This window comes from Aethina tumida, chromosome 3 (assembly GCF_024364675.1).
Source record: "Aethina tumida isolate Nest 87 chromosome 3, icAetTumi1.1, whole genome shotgun sequence".
Lineage (NCBI taxonomy): Eukaryota > Metazoa > Arthropoda > Insecta > Coleoptera > Nitidulidae > Aethina > Aethina tumida.
Window position 1 is genome coordinate 16,792,819 of NC_065437.1, and position 25,145 is coordinate 16,817,963.

The window sequence follows — 25,145 nt, forward strand, 5'->3', positions numbered from 1 at the left end:
GGGTCTCACTTATTGTTGTGGTTTAGAAATTCGTTTCAAAGGAGTGGATTGGATCCTATATAGAGGATTAATTCTGGGTGCCTGGTTTATTTCTAAAGCTCGTGATTGTTTGAAATGCACAGTTTCTTTCTTAATCTTTAAATAGGAACATTCTCTTTCGTTTAATCTATTATTGTTATTTTGTACAGTATTTTAAAAACTGCTATTTTTCTGTGTTATTTAATTCAACATTAACACTTTGAATAGTATCCTGTTTTATAATTTTGATGTATCTTAGTCGCACTGACTCCACCATTTTCCATATATACAAGTCTATATTCATTCAAACTTCTTGAATTGCGGGGAAGAATTCTTATAAATTTGTAAAATTTTTGTATAGTTTTTTGTTCCTGTAGAATGTTTAATATAAACAAATTTTTTTTTTTCATAAATTTTGATTCATGATCAACTACCCGTCCCTATTGCTCTATGGCTCTAATATGAGGTCATTGCTGAAACTTATACTTATTTTGTTGTTTGGAATAATCAATTTTTTTGGTACTAATACAAAAAAAGTTAAATTAAGTGTGAAAGTTGTTACAAGAAAAATAAATTTTACAAAAAGTATTTTTCTCGCATACCCTACGGACCTCGTAGAATTTCATAATTTTAAAAATCATGTTCAAATTGATTTCAAAATAAGGGGACAATCTTCTGGATTGATAAAGAATATATAAAAATAGCAGAAGTTTCCAAAAACTTACTTCTAAGGAGATGGGCTCCTACAGCAACTCAAATATTTTTGTTTTGTTTTCTTGAATAACTTTGTATACTCTTGATATGGAAATTATTAAATATGATTAGTACTAATAAGGAATTGTTTTTTAGCAATTTGTTATAAGTAGAGTATTCAGAAAAAAAGTTGTAAACATTTTTTTGATTCCAATTGGAAAAAAATATACTTGATTAAAATTTAAATTATACGTGTACATGTTTATTAAATGTAACTCATAATACGAAGAATGTTATACAAAATAACAAAAAACTGATAAGTTAACAAAACTTACATCTGTTGGGACATTTGTAGCACAGCACGAAAGTGGTCATCTGTTCGTCGGCTGATCTGGTCTGGAGCTGGTTATACGTACTGTTCCTCTTCTTACACTTGCCACTTTTCAGTATATCGATCTTGGTGCTTTGCTTTGGGCAATGACCAATTGATAATTGATGGTCTTCTTGGTGAACTAGTTCCTGAGTATCTTGATCTCATCGATTGGCCATCTTCTCGGCAGACATCTTGGCCACGCGAGCGGCAGTGTTGATCCCAACACTGAAGTTGATTCTCAAAGTTGTTGGCATTCGCAAGCATTTTTTGGCTTGTTGGCGCCCAGCTTTTTGCGACTTGGTTCTTTGGACTGACTTTCGGAGAGTTATTTTTGGGGGATTTGTTTTCTATATCATCATCTTTGCCCATCTTGTTGTTGACTTTGGCCAGAATCACCTTCCAGTTTTTCAAAAAATTCTTCGACTACGTGAGTATTTCCTCATCTTTTGAAGCCTTTTTTAATTGGTTGAACATTATACTTAGTCAGGACATCTACGTCAATATTCATTATTTCCAACTTCTTCAGCATTTTGATTTGTTCAGATTCGTAACCAGTTTCTGTGGCATGTTTGCTTAGCCTCTTCTGAATTTTCATTACCTCATCAATAAGTGGCATCTTGAGGCTTGTATGTATTCGTCAATCAGCCCTCTCTGTTCACAATAAAAGGTTAGATTTTTTAATATTGTCTATTATTATGCATAATCATTACCTTATTAAACTAAGCAGCAGAAACATAACATAACAAAAAAAAAATTAAACATTATATTTGGTATTGGCATCCAATTCAAATAGTATAACTCATATTTTTAATATATTTTAACAAGTTGTTATAATTATGGCCACTATGTATCTAATTTGTTATGTTCTCGTCGGGAAATAGCCAAAACCACCCTGTATATTTTATGAGAACCGTAATACCATTTGATGTATTTGACGTGGACGCTGGATAATGCATTTTGTCAGTCAGTAATATCAATTAATTCTCCACTCTGAACATGTATTCTATATATGGAGCTGTTGTCACGTAGACATGAAATTATGAACATCAAATGAGCTTGCATGTCCAAATATAATGTCAGATATTGATTTCATAAAACAATTTTCGATAGTGTGGAAATATACTACTTTATGATAATTTGTTGCACAGCTGAATTATATTAAGGGTCATAGGTTTTCAAATTTTCAGCAATATTTTGTAAATCACAATAAAAAAGAAATGAGTACTAATTATATAGTTGTTTCAATACACATTTTTGAACAAAACTTCAATATATTTTGTAAATCATAGAAAAAAAGAAAGGAGTACTAATTATATAGTTGTTTTAATATGCATTTTTGAACAAAACTTCCATATAAACGTAAAGGGCTTGTAGAATATTAATTTACATAATATTCCTTTCTATATCCGTAACTACCAATAACTTGTTAATTGTATTTCCTTTATAATTGAAAAAGAAAGGCGTTACTCCAGTACAGCAATTAACTATCAAAAGAATAGATAACTGGTCGGTAGCTAGTTGTTGGCCAGCTTTGTTGTCGAATATTGCATTTGATTTGATTTGGGTAAGCCCTTAAGAATTTCCAAAGCCTCTTGTGCACTATCCGAGAGATGAAAACGATTTTAATAATACTACAGCGTACAGGTCGGGAGCCCGATATCACGACGGAGCCTTATTTTTATATTTCAGTTAAAAGATTTGTTATCTGCGGAAGGTTAGCCGCTTTGAATAACGCCTTTATCTTCGGTTATATGGCTGTAATGGTTTCTGGTTCAGTTTTCGCATTGTCTGTAAATTTCTATTATGTAGTAAACTTGCGAATGCTGATTACGGACCAGGCCAATATGTTCGTTCGGTTTGCTGTTGCGGCGTGTTTGAAATTTATTCGCGACGCCAACCGAAACTGGGATGAAATAGATCGACAATCCAGCGCGATTGATGGCGTAAATATTTTTATGGGTTTATTTATCGAATATGAAAGTAATATTTTTCATTCAGGGATGATGTATTTTCTATTTTCGGATTTTATTCCGTGCCTTTCCGTGATCTACGCGCGAGTCATTTTTATTGCCAAACACTCGACCACTGAAGTCAACAAATTTTAGAAATTTGTTCGCTGTTGCACGTACATCAATAAAATAATACAACAAATGTGAACTGTTGCACGTATTGAACGGTTAAATTGTTTTATTTTTATTAAAAATATATTATTTTTACGTTGTTTTACTGTTGTTTTAAAATTTTAAAAAACCCGCTCAACATGTCATTAATACAGTGTTTGTCAAAATTGACGTTTCTAAGGATATTAAATTGTGATCAGTAATAAATTAGTGCTGCGGATTATAACAAGGTAAACTGAATAATCTTGTCCAAAATATCTCGCAACCAGATTGATTAACTTAATTAAAATACTTTCCAAAACGATTACTTGTAATTGCCTGAATAAATTGTATAATAATAGACAATATTAAGAAACCTAACCTTTTATTGTCAACAGAGTGAGCTGATTGACGAATACATACAAGCCTCAAGATGCCACTCATTGATAAGGTAATGAAAATTCAGAAGAGGCTCAGCAAACATGCCACAGAAACTGGTTACGAATCAAAACAAATCAAAATGCTGAAGGAGTTGGAAAGAATGAATATTGACGTAGATGCCCTGACTAAGTCCAAAGTTGGGTTGACTGTCAATCAATTAAAAAAGGCTTCGAAGAATGAGGAAATACTCACGTTATCGAAGAATTTATTGAAAAACTGGAAGGTGATTCTCGCCAAAGTTAACAGCAAGGCGTCGCCTGAGGCTTCCCCCAGATCGGGCAAAGATGACGATAAAGAAAACTTGTCCCACGAAAATAACGCCTTGGAAGTCAGCCAGGATACTGACCACAAACCCCCTAAGGAGAAACCTATTAACTCCAATGAACCAAGCGGCAAAGAGCCGATCGTCAAGGAACCAATCGACAGAGTTCAAGTGCCAGTAGTCTCCGCACGTGATTCCGGCGATCCTATACGCGAAAAATTCAAGGTCATGCTTGCAAACGCCATCAAAACCAACTGCAAACCGGAGGACTTCGACGGCTGCGCTTCCGCCGACGAACTGGCTGCCGAACTGGAGATGGCGATATTCGCCGTGTTCAAGAACACCGAAATGCGTTACAGGAACCGTATCCGTTCCAGAATTTCCAATCTTACGGATCCCAAGAATCCAACGTTGAGAACCAATTTCAGAGTTGGGGCCATCACTGCCGCCCGTTTGGCCGAGATGTCGGCCGAGGAGATGGCGAGCGATGAGGTCAAGATGCTGAGGGATCAGTTCACTAAGGAGGCTATCAATTATCATCAGTTGGCGACTGCCCAAGGCACCAAGACCGATATGCTGAAGTGCGGCAAGTGCAAGAAGAAGAACTGCACGTACAACCAGCTCCAGACCAGATCAGCCGACGAACCGATGACCACTTTCGTGTTGTGCAACGAATGTGGGAACAGATGGAAGTTCTGTTAAATTTTCATTTCTTTCTTATTTTGTATAATGTTCTTCGGATTATGAGTTGCATTTAATAAATAGTTTCAAATCTAACTTTTTTCTGTTTTTTTGTATTTCCACAAAAAGGATTATTCCAAACTTTTTAAAATAAGTATGCGTTTCAGCAATGATCTCCTTACAGTTTCAGTATGCAGTTTTAATCTCTGATAGTGTATGGTTCCAATTATTTTGCTTGAATTCGATCCAATATTTTATGACTGATAATGAAGGTGTATAAACTATTCTCGTTTAATCTGATTACAAGTATTCTTTTCAATTTCCTCGCTGTTCCAAAATTATCTTATTATAAAGTTATTTCCTTTAAATGGCTGCCGATTGGCTGCGTGTGATATGGATTTCTCATATAGCCCGCGTATAACATTTTGGTGAAATCATTATATTTATATTTGACTGCAGTTTTTGTACCAGTTCAAGACTGTAAAATAAAACGTAACATCCAGAACACATTTAAACATTTTTATAAAATTTGGTATACAAGTATATTATTGTCGGTTTTTTGTTCTTTTTTCATATCTTTATTGTATCTCAAACAAGCGTGCACTTAGTTTTTGTCACAATTTGTTTTGTACGAATAAGAAATAATTTTAGTCAATTAAGTGAGTTTGATGGAGGTAAAAGAAGAAATTTCGTTTTGAGAAATAGCGCGGTGGTTGAACAGAAATGTGAGTATTATTATGTTGGCAGTCATGGAATGAAGAGGGCAGAAGAGGTAGAGCAAGAGATTCAGGTAAATCTAGAGTTACCACAGAGTCGCAAGATCGTCGTCTTAGATAATTGATACGAAGAGACAGGATGAGTTCAACGCGGATAATTCTTAATGAAGATAGGCCAAATGGTATTTGATCTGTTTACCTCCGTAGAAGGTCTTTTGGCCTTCTGATTTATCGCCTTTTTTGGACTTCTACCAGCAAACCATAGGCGCCAACGTGGTGCTGGTGTATGGAACGTCAACAGTAGGATGAGGAATGGAATCACGTTGTTTAGTGATGAATCACGTTTTTGCTTGTGCATACATGATGGCCATGTGTTAGTAAGACGGCGACGTGGAAAAAGACGTGATCCTCGCTTTGCTCATATATTCATATTTATTGGTATGGGGTGTTGTTTAGAGCCTTATTTTCATCCCTACATAAGAAGAGATCTTGGACTAATTTTGAGCAAGATAATGCCCGTCTACATATTGCCAAGAATATATTAAACTTCCTAAAAACATCCCATGAGAATTTACTACCTTGGCCACCCAAATCTTCAAACCTTTTGCCAATCGAATATTTGTGGGATATGATAGGGCGACGCTTAAGGTATTTACATCGCCCTCCATGGACTAAGTCGTCAGATTCTGTTCATGTGGGATGAGATACCACAAGAAAATGTCGATAATCTTATTAAATCGATGCCACGACACGTCACTGAGTGTCTTAAACAAAGAGGGGGTCGGTCATTATTAGCTTCTGACAATTTATGCTCTAAGATTCTTGTTTAATTTTTTAATCAATTATTATTCTGAAATAGGTTAATATTTTTCTAAAAAAAATGGAATAAATCAATTATACCCTGTTCCTTTTGCACACAGTGTACCATTTAGAATGATTCCAATAAACATGTAAATTTTCAATTTGTCAATTATTTTAGATATACATATGAATGAGTAAAGAATCTTTAATTTAGAATGTAGAAAACTAGTCAATACTTATTCATTTTATTTGAAAATTAATTGAGTATTTTGAGGCCAATCGTTTTATTTGTGCAGTAAGTTTCACCATATGTTAAATGTTATTTATGATTCAAAATATTAATAGTTGCATTGTTGCAATTTGCAACAAAATGTGGATTTTAATTAATATTCTATTCAAAGAACGTTTTAAAATAATATAGTATAAATTGGATTTATTTAAAATATCTGTTTGAAGAATAAATTTGACATACTTCAATTTAGCATTTATTTTATGATAATTCGATATATTGTTGGAGATAAAATAAGCAAATTAACTTAACGAGCGCGGGACAACAAAGATTTAATGCTTCTAAAGAGGCAGTATTGATATTTTAGTAAAAAATAAAATAAAATTTTAATGCCTTTGTAGTTGTACAATATAATTTGTACGATTTTTTACTAAAGGCAGAACAAGAGATAGGATCGCACAGTGCTGGAATCAGCTTCAACATACAGAAAACTTTCCGTATAATTAAATAATCTCCCATAATCTGTAGAAACCAAAAATTCGAACCCATTATTACTAGACACGGTGGGTTACACGACACCGAACAAACTTCAGATCCGTATAAAACAAAGGTGGCCGTTCGGTTCATTATGTGGCCATAACAGCCCCGCAACCCGATACGCGGGCAACACGCCGTAAAAATATCGGAGCACGCGAACTGCACAACTTCCAGCGAACGGCTGCAATCTGAGGCCCCCGTCATCGAGCCCAACATCGGACACGAAGTTTGCATTGTTCGACGGGGCGAGTGTGTCAGAAGCGAAACGCAAATCATTCGGCTATGTTTGGGCGAATTGCACGCCGAAACAAACACATAACACGGCCCCGCATTATGTGCACGGAAAACCGGCTATTATCCGGGGAATCAACGGACCGCTGTCGCATCTGGGACGGACGCCGTGTCGGATTGGGGGGTGGATTTTTAAGTGGCGCCTAATGGGAAAATGTCACTGTTTGCAAATGTCGTGGTGTTTTACCTAGATGGCACCGAATTTTTTTTTTTTTTTTGGCATTTACGAACGCACAGTTGATCATTTCCTTTTTTCGGGTTGTTTAATTTAAATGTTATCAATGTTGGACCGAACTTAAATTTCATTTAATTTGACTCGCCCATCATCGCAGACATTTTTCGAACATAAAACTATTGAAACTGGAACATGTGTTTTTTTAAAAATGAACACGTGTTGCTCAATTGATTCACCCCGTTTCAACATCTGTAGAGCAAACTTTAAACTAGAGTACTGCTTATAAAATATTGATATTGTCTTTCACGAAAAAAAAAGGTTTTCAAGTTAAAATGTGTTTTAATATATCTTATGTGAATTTTATATCATACACTAAAAGGTTTTTATAATGCGTCCGAAGATGCAGTGCGGCTTCAAATAAGGCGATTTAACTAATCTTACCTTTGTAAAAAGTTGCTTCGTTTGGAAATTATGCGGCATTAAAGTTGTAATTTATAAATCGAATATTTTACTTAGAAAATAAATTTTCTACATTTGTAAAAAACAGTGACTATTAAATAAAATAATTAATTAATATTTTAAATATATTTTTTAAACAATTTTATGCCCTTTTTAAATAATTTATCTGAGTTATTTATTCAACTTTAATAAAATAATGATTATTCTTTTCTATATTGGAATAATGATATTTATATATATTTTATTTTTAACAGATTTAAAAAAGCTATGGAAATATATAATATTAAATTAATTAATTAATTAAATATGTAATATAAATTTCGGTATTTTTTTGGCAAAGATATAATGTTTGAAGGAATGGTCACAATTGTAGCAACTTATGAAAATATATTAAAAATATGAGCTGTATTACTTGAATTGAATGCCAGTACTTACAAAGTATGCAGCTGGCTAATCTAATTTTTCTAATTGTGTATCTTTTTTTCAATGCAAAAAATTTTTTACTTTATGCCTTTTATTGAATATGAAACTGTAAGAAAATTTATAATTTGGCGTTACCAAGATCGAGAGAAACAAGAAGATATGACTAAGAGTCTATGGCTAAATTAGTCAACTATTTTCCGTATTCTTAAAAAAATGACGCAGTAGACTCTTGTCAAAAAACAATTTAATCTGAAAGCCAATGTGGAAGAAATTGAACTAACAAAGGGGACGGGTAGTTTTTAAAATATAAATTTATAAAAATATGATGATTCTGTGATTTTTTCTTTTCCATTTAAATAATATGGAATTTTTTTATTTAGAATTTTATTGTGTTCTAACAAATTACCGTATTGTAAAAGTCATACATATTCTTGTAAGAAATTGAACGATCTTCAAATAAGATATGATATGTTTTTTTGTTAAGTCGATTCGTTTACTGAAGGTTGAAGTTGAACTTCAAATGGTGTATGATGACTTCCACAATTTATTATATTTTGTCTCAAAATAGTGGTACAAAAACATAAAATATCATATTTTGTCTACGAGTTCCTCATTTTCATTTCATCTTGGGCTATTTTGCTCAATTCAAATAAAAAGTGTTGAAAAGGAATTTATATGTAGTTGGAAGTATACCAAATATTTTTAATTTTATTATGTCGAATATTTTTTAATTCGTTATTGTAAATCTTGATGAACTTCACGGGACAGAAAATCATGATGGGCCTATATTAATATTAATAGCTCAAATTTTGTCAGAATTTTTTTTCTTCATCGTGAACGATATTTTCAAGGAAACTAAAAAATAATTAAATAACACAGGTTTGGTCATTAAGTTTTTTACCAGTTCACATTAAATAAAAGAGTTATGACTAAAATATTTAACATTTTAGAAACATGCTATAAAATAATGACTAGTACAAATTAATACATTCTATTTTTATGGTAAAAGTATAATATTTATATACTAATACGTATTACAATTAATTTATCATAAATGAATACCTTAAATAATTTTAATCTTAGAAAATTTATCTAATACTAGCTCATTTATGATATTAGTGTTTTTATGGTTAATTAAAATGCTTTAAGTTTTCCATTTTTAATAACTTATTTTATTGTCGTAAACTTATTTATGCACTATTTCTCATAAATTATTTAATGGCTAATTCTCTAATCCACTAATATACTCTTAGTTGCAATGCAATAAAAGTAATTATAAACACATACATTACTAATAACACATCTCGGCTGACTTTCTAAAAATAAGCGACTGGAGCAGTCTAAAATATTCAACGGTGGCATAAATTACAGGCCTAGTATCGACGAAATAAAATAGTTTGTTAAACGAACTAAATAATTCTATTTATAGGTTATCTACACGTTAGATATTTAACTGTCCTGCTGCTTTTAATATTTGAACGAATCTCGTTCGTTTTGCACCGAAAACAATTAAACAAATTACGGCAAAACTTTGTCAAATCTTTCAAGTAAGAAAACTTTCAAACCGACATTAATCACGCATAAAACGCTCCGGTTAAAATAACTTCTAATTATCGAATCCTTAAACTTCAAGAACCCAAATAAAAGAGCTGAAATAATACACCGAATTCCCTCGCACTTTTCATACGTGTCACCGATCTTCTTGTTTCGAATTTCAACTACAGTCGAATGTATGTAAATGGGTTTCGTTCGTAGGTGCCAAGTTTCAAGAGAAGGTGGCTCGGATGTTTTTGTTACGGATCCACACTTCATTAACTCGTCTGTTAAGTGCGAGCATTTGTAGAAATTATGTAAAATAGTGAGTTGTTTAAATATTTAAATGGGAGGCTTTGTATGTGCATACATCTTCAAATTATACCAGGCAACTATGTCGTTTGCCAAAGGATCAAGTTAGTAATGACTATATTGTATCTTATTTAGAAATTTCCTCGCTATTTTCCTTGAGATTATATCTTTTAAACACGTGTCTAAAATTTTGGAGTTAATGACTCATGAATAATAATAATTTACAAAATTAATTTACACGCTTTACAAACTAACCACATATAAAACATTTTCCGGTAGAAATGGTTAGTTTTGCACTAATTAAAACTTTCGACAGCAATATTTTACCATACAAGGAATTATGTAACATTTTATCGTGAAATAATTATTCAAAAACAACGCTTCATAAATTTTTCATTTCATATGAATTTAATTTAAAAAAATACAACGTGTAAAATATTTACGATGGACTTTAAATTTAAAATATTCAATAAAATCCTAAATTTATTCATGTAATGGGAAAACTTTATTTTTAATACATTCATTTAAAAATAATTTATTTTTGATACGTAACATTTTCTGTTGCTTTTCATGTCCAGTTAACCTAGTTATCAGTTAATTAAAATATGTTTCCATTTGGAATAATTGTTTGCTGTTCAAACATCCCCCAGTTTAAAATTCATGATACAATAGTCCGACAATTATAATCTGTGCGCTATTTATAAATGTGTCAATAAACCGTTGACCATAGCAACAATAAATATCGCATAAATAGTTAATTTGCATTAATATAAATTTCATAATACGAACAGTTCTTTTAAATTTAGAGAAAATTAGGGCGAAAAAATAAATATCTTTATGTATACTTTTTTACGAATACGATAAAAATTTAAATACAACTGATAAACTAGCTTAGATGGTATGATGAAACGGAATCGTGCCCATAAAATAATTTATTGTCCGTTACGGCGATCCATAAAATCGAATACATATTCCGTTTGGATGCGAAACGAGTTTAAAAACGCCATAAAATCAACAAGTTATAAGTATAAAAAACCGTAATTACAATTTGCTTTTCTTTATGCCCGACTGTTTAACTTACACTTTGATGCCCTCAAGTCCTACATTGAAAAACGCACGGTTTATTGTAAAGGAAAGTGGGTGTGCAACGCTACGAGAATATCAGTGGCGTTTTTCAATTTTGAAAGACATTGAAATGGCAGCCTTTTCAGCAACTTCACCCCAACTTCCTTGGAAATGGAATATTTAATAGAAATTAAGTACAAGGTAAATTTGTCTTTGGAGAATTACACAAGACTTTGAATTGAGATTTTAGCAAATGAACTGGATATAATGGAAATCAGGGAGACCAGGAATTCTTTCATTTGTACCAGAAGCCGGGGCGCCGCGTTAAACATTTATCGGACACACGCAACTTTTCGGGGATTACAATACAATTTCTCGAGGCAAATTTATTCAAATGTTTTATTTAGACAGTCCGGTCGAAACTTTGATGAAGTTTAATTAATTCATTGGAGTTTTCTTTGCTTTTACAATTGCTCTAATCCCGACAACTATTATTGGGACTAATATTCAATTTTGCCGCAATAATTTCAGAATAATTTTAACGTAATCAAACATTTACTAATTTTCTAAACTAACTGTGTTTTGTTGTTGGTAAACAAAACCTTATTTAATCATCACAAAATTACTATTTATGTAGACTCAACGTTTCGCTAAATTTAATTGATTGCACATTTGTACTGTTTTCGGTTTATTGGAGTTGCTAAACTGAATAATTAAATAACGCTGACTATACTTAATCCTTTGTAATCTTTTTGTGAAGTGCGTCAGTGACTGTTTGTGTAGAGTTCGAAACGCCTGGAAAAACAGTTTGTTTGTGCTTTGTGCGGATTAACTGGTTCAATTTAATTTACATTTAAAAGTTAATCATTACGAGATTTTTTTTCTTTTAATCCGGGTTATACGTGAGTTGTGATGTGCATTGGAAAATTTGGCGGCATTCGATTTCTAAAAATACACACAAAAAGTAACGAACTTGTGTATGTGCGTGGTCCTTTGAATTTTTGGAATAAAAACATACTGTTGGCATGAGTTCAATGACAACGTTATGTCAACTTGACTGATTTCCTGGAGTTTCCAGACATAAACACGATGCTCACTTAAATATTGATCTACGTCTCGTTTCTATAACGTTTTAATGTTATTTTTTTTAAGGAAATAATGATTTGATGTCAACTGATTGAGTTAACGATCCAGTTTATTAATAAATTCCTTTGCACAATCTTCGTGGAGTTCATCTGACAATTTCAATTGGTCCGTATTGTGGTTTAACTCAAGTATGGACAGTTCAAACATCGAGAATATGTGTTGACAACCAGTTGTATTGGGTACATTGTATTCCAGATGTTCGGACATTCGCAGTGTAAATTCCGCCAGTACATTAAACTCTGCCATTTTCCAATTTCAACACGGCCATAAATTGTTGTTTGGTTTTGGTCTCCAGACAATAAACTTGTTTGTGATACACATTTCATTGATTGTCGAAATTGGGAAAATTTTAATTCCTGGTGAAAGGAATTTTCTTCCATTAAAAATTCATGTTTCAAAATTTGAAAATAATTTCTCTAAAATAATAAAATTATTAATTTAAATTGTAAGTTTGAAATGTTCTGTATGGTAAATAATAGTTTATTCGAGTTTATGGAAAAATATAAATTATGTGAATAAACCAGTATTTTTAACAAGTTTGTACTATAAAAAATAAACAAATTAACGAATTAAAGAGCCAAATACGAAAATTTAATTACTTATTAAAGCGTTAAATTTGAAATGAAAAGTCAATTATAAAAAATCAGAATTTAAATGTTCTAAAATAATTATCAAATTATGATAAATTGACAATAGAAATGAATTTTTACATTTATGCACTCTCTCAAAAATGAATTTTAATTCAGAAAATTCGGATAAATACTGTGGAAATTCGTTTTAAATTCGAATACGAATGAAAATAAACTACGTAATTAAATTAGTAGACTGAAAACGATCTAAATACAAAACCATTATTAAAATCACAATTTATGCGTAAAAAGTCAGTTTAATAAAGTGTATTTCCAATAACTTTTTCATCATTATTTTATCAGTAGAAATAGAAAAAAATACTTTCGCGTGGTTGAATAAATTTCACAATATTTAAATAGATAATTTCCTATTTGAATTTGACAAGTAGACAATTAATTGCCAACAACAAGTTGTAAAGTGACAACGTGTTATCATTTCAAGGACGTAAATACATGCGATGTATAAATTCATTGATTACAAAGCACAAAGTCAGAATAATTCTATAATTTACTTAAATATGTTTATATTGCAATTAAAATATACCCCAATTTTTTTTGAGTGTAAATTATTTTATAATGGGTCACCAGATGTCTAATAATTAATCTTTCTTTTCTAATAATTAATTTTTAATTAACAACAAAATAATATGCAAGGTGTATCAGATTGGTTGATTTTATCTCTTTCTGCTATTTCCGGATTAGATAGATAAAAACTAAACTATGTCAAGTGTCAAGTGATCAATTTTCTTAAATGAAACTTGGACAATTTATTTTATTTTTAAGATATTTAAGACGCAAAAAATTGAGATATAATTGCTGATTTTTAAATTAAAATACGTTAATAATATATCAAAATATTCTTAATAACATATTTAATAATTTTAATTAACGTCACAAAAATATATTTTCTATAGGTTTGTTGGAATGTTAAATATTTTAGCCGTAACTCGTTTATTTAATGTGACTTAAATTATTAAATATTATTAATTTATTGTTTCCTTCAAGTTTCTTGAATTGCTGTGATCGTGAAATCCCCATGTTTTATATAGGGTTGATATCTGGAGATTAAGACAGCCAATGCAAAACATTGATGCTTTGACCAATCCGTCAAAATTTTAGATTTGTGTTTGGTTTTTCATGTTGAAATACATTTATTAAGAGCACCATTTCTTCTATATACGGAAGCAAATTGTTGTTTAATATATCCCTGTAGATGAATTAATGTAAGGGAGTCTACTTCAGAAGAATTCAAGCACACCCATAGCATAGTTGAAGCACTACCATGTTTCATTGAGGATGTAATCAATTGTTTGTGCACTAATTGAATTCCATTTGACTTTTACTTATTCCGAAAATTTCATTAAAATGCTCAACCATTATATATTAATATAGAAAAAGGAGTAATATATTAATTTTAAATTGTTATTGTTTCAGGTGAGCGTGCGAGTTTGCGTAAGTAAAATAGTTGAATGCATATGATACCTCATAGTTATTAATACACGTTTGAATTTGCAATATGTAAATTTATTTCACCGATTTGTTTTGATTCGGATATTCTATTGTGAACCGCGTGAATTTTAATTAATCAAAAATAATCGTACCGCAAAATAACAAATATCGGACACCTTTATTTTGAAATCACTTTACCGCATATCCATAAATATATATATATATATATATATATATATATATATATATATATATTTCTAGACGTCAGTTTATTTTTATTTTGTTTTTGTTCCCGATTACTCTCGTCATTATTCAGTGACACACATGAATTTTTAATCATAATGAATAATATGGTAATATTCAAATTTAAAATGCAAATACACAATTGTATGACGGTTGATCCATTATACACATTGTCGAATAATCGCGATTTTCGTTTCAATTTTAACCTTTGATGTTAACACGAAATATCTGTTTTATTTTTTGTGTGTCAGTTCGTAACAACTAAATTAAAAAAGAGAAAAACGCAAATCTTGGTAAACTCGTCCCAAATAAAGTTAATTTAACCAGTTAACTCGCCCAATTTAATCACACATCTAATTCTTCCATCACTATTTCAATTTGATTTGTTGTGTCCATCAATTTAATCCGGTCGGTCCCAATTTTGTTTTACGGCAAACCTTCTTAGTACACGTCAAATTGAATTGTCCACAGGCTTTTACCGAACAAACTCGGCAGTAAAATTGAACGAAGTCCCCTTCCACCACGCCTCCGTGCCAAATTAAACGGCCAATACTTAAAATAGACAATTACTTCAAGACCAGATTGCGCCTATCAAAATTATCAACACGGGATTTACAGAAACGCCAAACTTTCGAGTTTGCATTTGTGTGAATTCTGAAATGTAACAATTGTGCATTGATGTTATCTTTTCTCGATTAAGCAATCGAGACGTAAACGGTTCCTTTAACTTTGGACGTTTAACGGCACTTTGTGGATGGTTTCGGTTTGGCGGTATCACCTTTACAGCAATTATTATGATACCATCGCGACCAAGTGGTTGACGGGTTCACAACGACCACGGTTAGTTTGGTCTTTACTGTTTAATGGACTGTACCGTGATGGACCGCGTTATTTCTTATTGAGGAAGGGAGCATCATCGAAATATCGATTGGGTCCTTTTGTCTTCGTTTAATCGCTAACTATGTTTCATATTTAATGGAGGTGCGCATTAAATTTTAAAGCCACAATAAAAAAAAACCCACGATTTTTGTTTTACATAAAAATTGCAAAGAGCATTCGATTTTTGACAAAAAAACATTTATTAACGTGAAATATAAATATAAAATGTTCATTAAACCACAAATAAACTGACGAGTTAAAAATTATGAAGGAAAAATGTGTTTTACTGAACTCGACTATGGAATGAATACGTTATTAAATTAATTATTTTTTAATTGGTTTCTTTAATGGAAATCCCTTAACTTTTATATAAATTAAATATAAAATACGTTTTTTCATGAGTTATTTAATAACCAAGAAAATGGTTATCCGACAAATAGAAATTCGATTCAATTATATCATTTCAGTGACCAGAATTAATTATAAATATTGTTTTTTATATAATTTTAATGATCATTGTATGCCTTTCTAAAATGAAAAGACACCAAACGTGTTTAAATTTGATATGTATTATTCTAAAATACATGCCTGCAATTTAATATAAAATTGTGTATAACATTATTAAGATTTTCAAAATCTTTGCACAGTTTAGAAGAAAAAATATATCCTTGTTTAATTTTGACTATCAAATCCATTTGTGGGATATTTCATATTTAATGTTCACATTATTTTTCTTCAAACTAAAACTGATAAATGGCGGTGATTAAAAGCACCTTCTTTCCTCAAAATTGTGCAAAGAATATAAAAATCTTTGTTTTAAAAAATATTTAGTGACGTAGAATATATATTAGGGATAAACTGAATTATAGACATGTATTTTAGAATAATACGTATCAAATTGAAACACAATTGGAGGTTACGGAAATATGAGAAAAAAAAAAAATAAATATATCCACAAGTGTCTGTAGAACACGCAGAAAATTACAATTAAATTTTATTAAAAAATAATTTAACTTATAAATTATAAAATAACATAACTACATATAAAAGAACAGACTGTATATTTTTTAATGCAAAAACTAATGTTTTTTTCCTATTTTTGGATACCCGTTAAACGGTGCTATTTAGTATATTTTATGTTATTGATCCAATTATTCATCAAATTTCTATGAAAATACTTTTATTATTATGGAAAGGTACCATCTAAGTGATAATCAAAAATTAAAAGCATTTGGGTTGATAGAGGATGGATCATCACAAAGTGCTCGTCAAATGGACACATCTGTAAGCAGATTGTGCAGACGTGACAATGAGTATAATGTCGTAAAAGAAAGACATCCAGGCCTTTTGCTTTTGCAAGCTTGGAGACTGCCGGAGTTAAGACAAGAGCTTCTTAGAACCCATCATGTGATTGTGTCAGCTCAAACCGTCAGAGTCCTCGGAGAGTGTCCAAGAGCAAGGTCTATTTCAGAGACGACCTTTAAGGGTACCCCAATTGCTCACTGGAAATCGTGGTGCTGGAGATAACTTGGACACCGTGGTGAATTTTGAAGGAGGTTCATTGATGTTTTGAGGAGGGATTAATATTGACGGAAGAACCGAGATCTTTTTAATGGAAACCACTTTAAATTAAGTTCGATATCGCACCAACATAGTTTTACCCATTGTATTACCCTATTTAACCAATATGACCAAATTCGTTTCAAGAGAATAACATAAGAGTGTTACCTTGGCCAACAAACTCCCCAGACTTTAATCCGATAGAAAAAGTATGGGAATATTATGAAAAGAAGACTTTTGAAACATGGAGATCACCAGCAATAAATTTGGCGATACAGGAAGTGTGGCGAAATCTGGATCAAAACCTATTCGATAGACTGATATTGAGTATACCAAATCATTGTAGGACTATCGTACATTTGTCATATACTTGGATAATTTGATTTTATTGAAATAATTAAAAAAAATTTAGGTGTACTTTAGACACTTTGACTGTGTTTATTTCTTCAGGAGAAACTTTAGAAAAAAAATTTCTTCATCGCGGGACTGCTTCCAAATTTTAACCAATTGTATCATTTGTTTTTAGACCTTTTTATTTTAATTAATAATTTTTTAATTAAACCTTCATTTTATGTTATGTTAAAACAATTCAATTTTTCTGTTAAAATGTGACGTAACAATGCATTGATTTACTCAAATATGTAACGTTTTGTTAAATTATATTAAGGTCAACGATCTAGTGTTACAACAAACTTGAAAGCGGCCACAAAAACTTAACCACAACGAACCTTGAGATTGGTCACAATGTGTTATTTATAATTTACAAAGCAGGTGGGACAAGAACACGCCATTCAAAGTTTAATTAGAAGAAAATTACCTGTTTTAATATTATTACTAACAATTGACGCAATTTATTCAATTTGTTATGTTAACATCCTCCCAACATCCGGAAGCGGCGTGAGTCAACATTTAAACAATGTCGGTCACGTTTTGTCTAATTCAATAAGACGTGGACACGTTTAATAAAATGCACCAGATAGGTCGAAGAAAACAAACTGATTCTTGAGTTGTCGTGGCAAAGTGAAGTTGGGCCATACCACGAGTATATTACTGGATGTCGGTGGCCCCGCAGTGCAATAATGCAGACAAGTTAGTTTACGTAGTTTCAGGCCGACATGCCGCCCATTAAATACGTACGAAATTTCGATTCGGAACGACTTTGACACACATTAGAGATGCACTTACGTGCCATCAATTTTCCCTCGCTCACATACACACCAACAATTTAGATATCAAAAGTGCCGTTCCGTTTAATCAGACCCGCCCCGACCGGAAATGTAATTGTCGTGCAATGCGGATGTAAAAAATTTGCTTTGTGGCGTTTTGCGTTGCAGGGACCACGGAAATCATATTTGTAAATTGGCTGTTGCTAATTAAATTATTGTCTCGCTAATATTGAACCGATTGTGGCGTTATTACTTCGGTCCCGGACTGATTAATTAAGCCCCTTCGTGAATCAAATCTATTGAAATGGTGCAATTTGCATGGACTGACTTTCTGATACGAAATGGTAATAGACCGTCTATAAGCATTAAACACAACTGATCGGCGAAGCGATTAACTTTCAATTAAGTTGAAAGGATTCCTTACCCTCGTCGTTGCGTCTTTGTTTACTGAAAATGTGCACCGAATAAAAAAAAAGGAATTTAAATTAAAATGGCTGTACAGGGTGACTATAATTCGTTTATTTTGCATTTTACGTTTACTTCCTAATCAGATGGAGAAAACATCACTCATGAGTTCGCAATCTATTTTTTTTAATATGTTAATTGCTGTAAATAAAAATTTTAAAAAATGTCACTTGTCGTATATATAGAGTATCTTTGAAAAGTCTGTACAGACTTCTACAATCAATTCCCGATTTGCACATTCTACCTTAGTACAGTAACTTGACAAATATGGAGAAACAGGGTGTCAAAATTAATAGTTTATATTTAATTTTCTTAGTTTAAATAAAGTAAAAAAATTATTTTTATGAATTATTCAATAGCACTGAAGCAAGTACTCTATGTATACGACGTTTTAAAACCTTAACTAAATCTTGTGTTGAGGGATATACAAATATGGTTTGTAGCAATAAACGTCAAAAAAAAAAAAAAGAAATGAGCTCTGGACACTCAAAGTAATTTTTTGTAGGTCTGGTCTGAAATATCTGTAAACATCAGAATCAATTTGAGAGACTCTTCTTTACGATTTATAATAACTTATTAGAAAAAATAGAATCAATAACATGAGTAAACAATTGTAAATGTAACATAAATATTTAAATAAAGGCTAAACTATTTAAATGAAAATTCCAAAAAATTAAAATGGATTCAGTGCATAAACGTGATGGGAATGGAGAAATCAAACAAATATGTTCGTTTTATTCATTTTCAACATGGAAGGAAAACATATCATTTTGAGCATTTTTCGAATTTGAACAAAGGCTAAGTGCATTTCTGCATTGTCAAATAATGAAAAGTTTTTACGAGGGGCTGGAAAGTTGCCTGTCAGTTTTATTCAACATGGAAAACATTATAAATTTTCTCCAGTGCGAAAAATTTAGTTAATATTGTGCTTGTCGAAATTTATTAACTGGTAAATATGAGCTTGTTACATATTAAAGCACACGTGTAATAAAATTAATTACGCGTTAACAATGGAACATTGAAAAGTTAAAATTTTAATGATACGTGAACTAGTTATCTTGCATCAGCCAGAAGCACACCAACGACGTAGTATCAGTTTGTTAATTTATTATAAAAAGATTTGAAGAAAATAAAACTCGTAATTTTTACTCGTTATAACACTGAAATTTATTTCATAAAATTACGTTAATAAATGACAAAAGAGCGTCCTGAAGCCACCATATCGGGGCAAATAGCGTTTTCAATTAAATCCTGTTCCATGCCGAGCTATTAATATTAAATCTTTATGAATTCATGCCCATTAATTAATATGGAATAACCGCGGAATTAAAGCGAAAATATAAAAACGACGAGCAAAGGAATATTCTCCTCCTTGCATTTCATTATGCCTATTTTCCATTTTCACAATGAGCCGAGCAAAATTAAAATTAAGCTGCTCGGTGGAAATTATAAGTCAATTCGGAGTTAATTTGCGTATATAATTTGATTCAGAAAATAAGATCATTACTGAGAAAATATAGGTAAACGGTTAATGATCGGATAAAAATAGATAATTAAATAACAAAAATAAAATCAAATAATAACAAAATAAAAGGCGGTTACTGGATCCTCTAATTCCCTAATAGAATTAGTTGTATATAAGCTGGTAAGTTGATAAACTGATAAGGGAAGAATCGTGGGATTAACAGTTATTGATTTTACCGTGACCGGAAACGGTTAAATTTCCTGCCGGGGCTACTACTAGTGTCTTATCTTGTTACTAATTTTACTTTCCTCCTCCACATCCGCTCTCGCAAACTTTAAATGGGGGAGAAAGCGTACAAATTAAATTATATTAAAAAACTTGTCCTGTCTCACTCGGGAGTTTCTCCTATTTTATACCGAGATATTATTAAAGCGTGCCCGGCCATTTTCTAATAATCCTAGAAAGGAATTACAGTGTCCCGTCTAAACCACACATGACGTTTTATTCCCCAACCGTTTATAATTAAACAATGATTTTCAGTGGAAATGCGAGTAACGTTGTGAAAAAAACAGGTATCCACATATAAAATCAATGTGTAGGACACTGAGAAGATTTTCAAGATGATTACGAACAAAAGTTCATTATCTTTAATAGCATCTCAAACCAACCGTGGGATGTGTACCTTCGTTACGAGTTGCTCTTCTGTTTTAAATTAACAAAAATCGATCACACTGCATTTCAGTTCCCTCATCGAATTTTATCCTTGAATCTTGATATTTATTGCTCAATCGTTCGTTGTTTCGGAAGCGGCTTAATTAGCAACTTTCTGCCATTGGTTAAAAAACAATTGTGAGGAGGAAACTAACAAAAACGCGATAAGAAAACCCATAAAGTCATAAGTGTCAAACGTCTGAAATCTTTTCATATCGAGACCGCGGCAAATAAGAACTCGACGGAATAAACTTCCGCTATAGGAAACTTTTCCGGAGGTATTATTAAAAAACTTGCGGCACTTTTTCCGGAGGACAATGTTGTTTCGAAGCCGACACAAATATTACTATTTCGAATTTTCAGTTTGCTGCATTCACTGGTCGAGACGTAACGAGCTCCATTTAGAAAAGATTTATCGCCGCTAAAATTAAAAAGTGTAATGGAGAGACCGATCCACTTTAATGCATTCGATTGACTTTTGTTTTATGGTTGCTTGTGGCGGGTTTTATTGAAAAATTCCAACAAATAACACTAACGTTCGAACGTAATACGTAAGCAAGAGGTTTCAAGAAAATATGTAGCTTCAAGTAAACTGAGGTAATTTCTCGTCGGCCTTTTAAAGGGACTCGAAATTATTTGAAATGGTTTCTTGACCAAGAAGTATATCACAGTATAAAAAGTTAAACTGCAATGAAGGATTTCAAGTATAAAAAACTCAAAAGACATAAAATTGTAACATGAAAGGTTACAAAAATTCAATTAATCTAAATTGTACTAAACTAAAGTGACTTTGTGATTGACAAAAATATGACTCGTCGTAAATTAAGCCAAGATGAAGCCAATAGAATTGTGGGGATGCTTCAAAATGGTGCCCTACACACCGAAGTCATTAACATTTTCAATGTTTTATAAAATGTTATTTCTAGACTTGTGTCTAGGTTTCAGAAGAGGGATATGTTGCTGAACGACAAAGAACAGGTCGCTTTAGAGTTACCACCATTCTCTACGATAATGCTCGATAACATAGAGTTACAATTGTCGATGAAAGTTGAAATTTGCATGTAATCCCTTATTTGGAGTTTCTACCATGCTCTCCAGATTTCAATCCCATCGAGCATGCTTGAGACGTTCTGCAAAGAAGGCTTACGAATCACATACCTTCTCCAGAGACTCTTCAGCAACTTCGAGTATTGTTACCACAGTTATGGGAAGAAGTAGCTCAAGATAATGTTAATAATTTAGTAGAGTATGCCCCGCAGGTGTCAAATAATAATTGATGCCGGTGGTGGTCATATCACTTATAAGCCTGCATGTCTATTAATATAATTTTTTTAATGAAATGTTTTATTTTTTAAATATATTTTAGTGTTAAATAATAGTTTTTTGTAAATTACTTTAAGTGTTTAATTTAAAAGATAAATAAATAATATCAAATTTCTAATGAGTTTATAATTTGTTGACAACATCCCTAACTTATTAACCAGTTTATATAAATATTCCAAATGAACAAAAAATGTAGGACACTCGAAAAATTATAAACAAAACAATTTTAGAAATGTTGAAAATCTGAAATCGAAAAAATTTACAATCCTAAAGGTCTACACATAATAAGTTAAATCTACAGAATTCATTAAATATTTAACCTCCATCGTGTAAAACAGAACAAAAAAAAAAAGATTTAAAAATTTTGAAAAATGAAAAAAATATCTGAAAAATTTGACAACGCTGATACATACCGTATAAAATAATTGGAATATAAACAATTTAAAATATTGTAATATTTGTGATAGATTAGCGACTGTTAATCTGCCATTTTAGTTTAATTACAACAAACCCTCGACAACTAAAGCTTAACTAAAGGTTCTTTCTTGAAAACTTCCCCGTTTATCAAATGTAAACAAATCCTTCAGATTTTAACTTTTTATAAAAGGCTGTCATACAAAAATTAACACAAAAATCTAAATATCCAAAAGATCTTAATATTTAAATATCTATGAATGTAATGATTAAAAAAAGTAAAAAACTACATACCTATATAAAAATTTTAAGTATATAAAAAAAAATTTGTAACATATTTTACCACTTTATTATGATTCTTTTGTTTCATCAAATTAAAAAGGGAACAAATAAAAATTAAAAAATGTATATTATAATAATAAATTTAAATAATATATTTAAAAATTGCAGAATCCTTAAAAAATTTGAATAATTCAAAACCGCAAAGTTGTAAAAGATTTACAAATTTCAATAATTCTGAACAATCTGAAAGAGATCAGAATTACGGAAGTGAAAACTTATCCACTTAAAAACTATATCACAAAATAGGTTATCTTGATAATCAACATTGAATGTGCCTGAATAACGTGATATAAATTATTTTGTAATTATAATTTATTGTAATGTAATTTACTTATTTCCACCATGGTACGGAATGGTATTGAAATGCGATTGAACAAGATTGACGGATCTTCGATTAATCAGTGCGAAACGGAGATTTGGCCAGGTCCAAATCCGTAGCCGGAACTCCTTGACCATCGAAACGTACACAAGGACCATTATCACGGTTGACCATCGGGACGCGCTGTACATTTCGTATTCAAAGGCAATCAGGACGAGTGCATATCCGGGCAGTTTATAGGCCGGCACTAGTGGACAACCCTTTTTACTTCGGAAAATCCGGAAAGCTTATGGCGGCGGCCTCTTAGGATTATTAGAGCTTTACTATGGGGTCGAAAACTTAACCGCACAACTACCCGAACTGCCGGAACCGCTGGCGGTGTCCCGTGCACACTCATCCACTTTTACCCACGTTAAACTTCCAAACGGGCTGATGGAACCGTCGGTTATGGGAACTTGTCCCACGTTCCTCCGTACTTACTTCCATATTGTTTAATGCAATTAAAACGTGATCCCGAACTAACAACGTCGGGCATGTATCAACTTTGTTTTTGTTTGGGTTTTTGCACGAATTATCCACACACTGGGACCCGTGCTCTAGTCGGGTAAGGGTAATACTTTACCGGTCCCGAAAATTAATTATAATTCATGCTCAGTTGTGACAATGTTCCGCCTAAGGAATGGCGAACGAATGGGGCGATAATGTAGGCAAAGATAAATAGTCCACGAGTGAAAAATATACCAGTCATACACTTTTGTTTGTCGCCACCCAAATGTTTTTTTTATTTAATTAGTCTCAATGGTTCACTTTAAACTTTTTAAATCTTTGCACAAAACCTTTTTTATTTTTTGTCACGTTTTTTGTAACGTCCCTTTTAATACTTAATATTTTAAACTTTTTAAGAACAATTATGTTGAATTTTTTTTCTTTAAACATGTTTAATATTTTGACAATATTAAAAGAAGTATTTAAAATATTTTATCAAATTATTGAATAAAGATTTGATTTTTTTATTGATTAAATATAATAACAAACTTAAGAAAAAATTATCAACCAAATTAAAGTTATTTATTTTTTAACCTCCAATTTTCTCATATTTAAATGAATCTCCCAAATTCTCGTATTAAGATGTTTGTCATATTTTATAAAAAATACTAATTTATGAAAATTCTTTATTCTAAAAAGAACACAATTTAAAAATACCTTTGCGAAGTATTTCAAATATTTTCTCTAATGATATAAAGGTATTGTTTTTTTTTGTTTGAGAAAATAATTATATCTGATTTATATATAATTTTCCAATAAATTTCATTTTTATTAAACTACAATTATTTGTATATGTGGGGAATTTTTTATCATATGTAATAATTTATTTCAATTAATATAATTAAATTGACGAATTGTTTACATTATATTTTATAATTAAACATTTTCATAATTTAATAATCTCCCGTTATAATTATAATTATATCAAATTTATAATTTTAAAGCGGTCGATTCATATAAGCATGATATTTACAAACAAAGGAAATTATTTACAAAAGGCCAAACGAGATACGTTTTTAATAAAATAAATAATCCGTAAACGCAAAACTCAAACAAAAGCCCCAAAAAACCCGAAACGCATTTATAAAATAGGGTGTTAGTTGTAAAAACGAATGGCAATTACAAATACCGAAATTGTTACAACAAACAAAGAACTGTTTTAAAAACTAAAGCCCTTTGTTTTAGTAAATATCGCAACATCAAACAAGCCAAAAATCGAAGCACCACATGAAACTACGAGTGTAATTGAATGGGAAACATTTTAATTAAATAGTAATTAAAACAGTTCAATGAAAATATCGTTCTAATTTCATGGTCGTAATTAAACTCCCCGCTGATTGACGTTAAAAAAAATTAAACTGCTTTTGTTCCCGCTTGAAA

The 25,145-nt window shown here is 31.3% G+C and overlaps 3 protein-coding genes across 6 annotated transcripts in view; all 3 read left to right on the forward strand.

Moving 5' to 3' along the window:
* The window catches only part of LOC109596328 (cadherin-99C), a 380,168-nt gene that overhangs the window by 151,520 nt on the left and 203,503 nt on the right, over positions 1-25,145 (forward strand). The gene's annotated exons all lie outside the window — the stretch shown is intronic.
* The window catches only part of LOC109596325 (Krueppel-like factor 9), a 150,983-nt gene that overhangs the window by 11,760 nt on the left and 114,078 nt on the right, over positions 1-25,145 (forward strand). The window lies entirely within an intron of this gene.
* LOC109596324 (transcription elongation factor S-II) lies at positions 3,176-4,663 on the forward strand. Its single transcript, XM_020011846.2, has 2 exons — positions 3,176-3,434; positions 3,582-4,663. The coding sequence occupies exon 2, from the start codon at positions 3,617-3,619 to the stop codon at positions 4,586-4,588; it is 972 nt and encodes a 323-aa protein (XP_019867405.1). The 5' UTR covers positions 3,176-3,434; positions 3,582-3,616; the 3' UTR covers positions 4,589-4,663.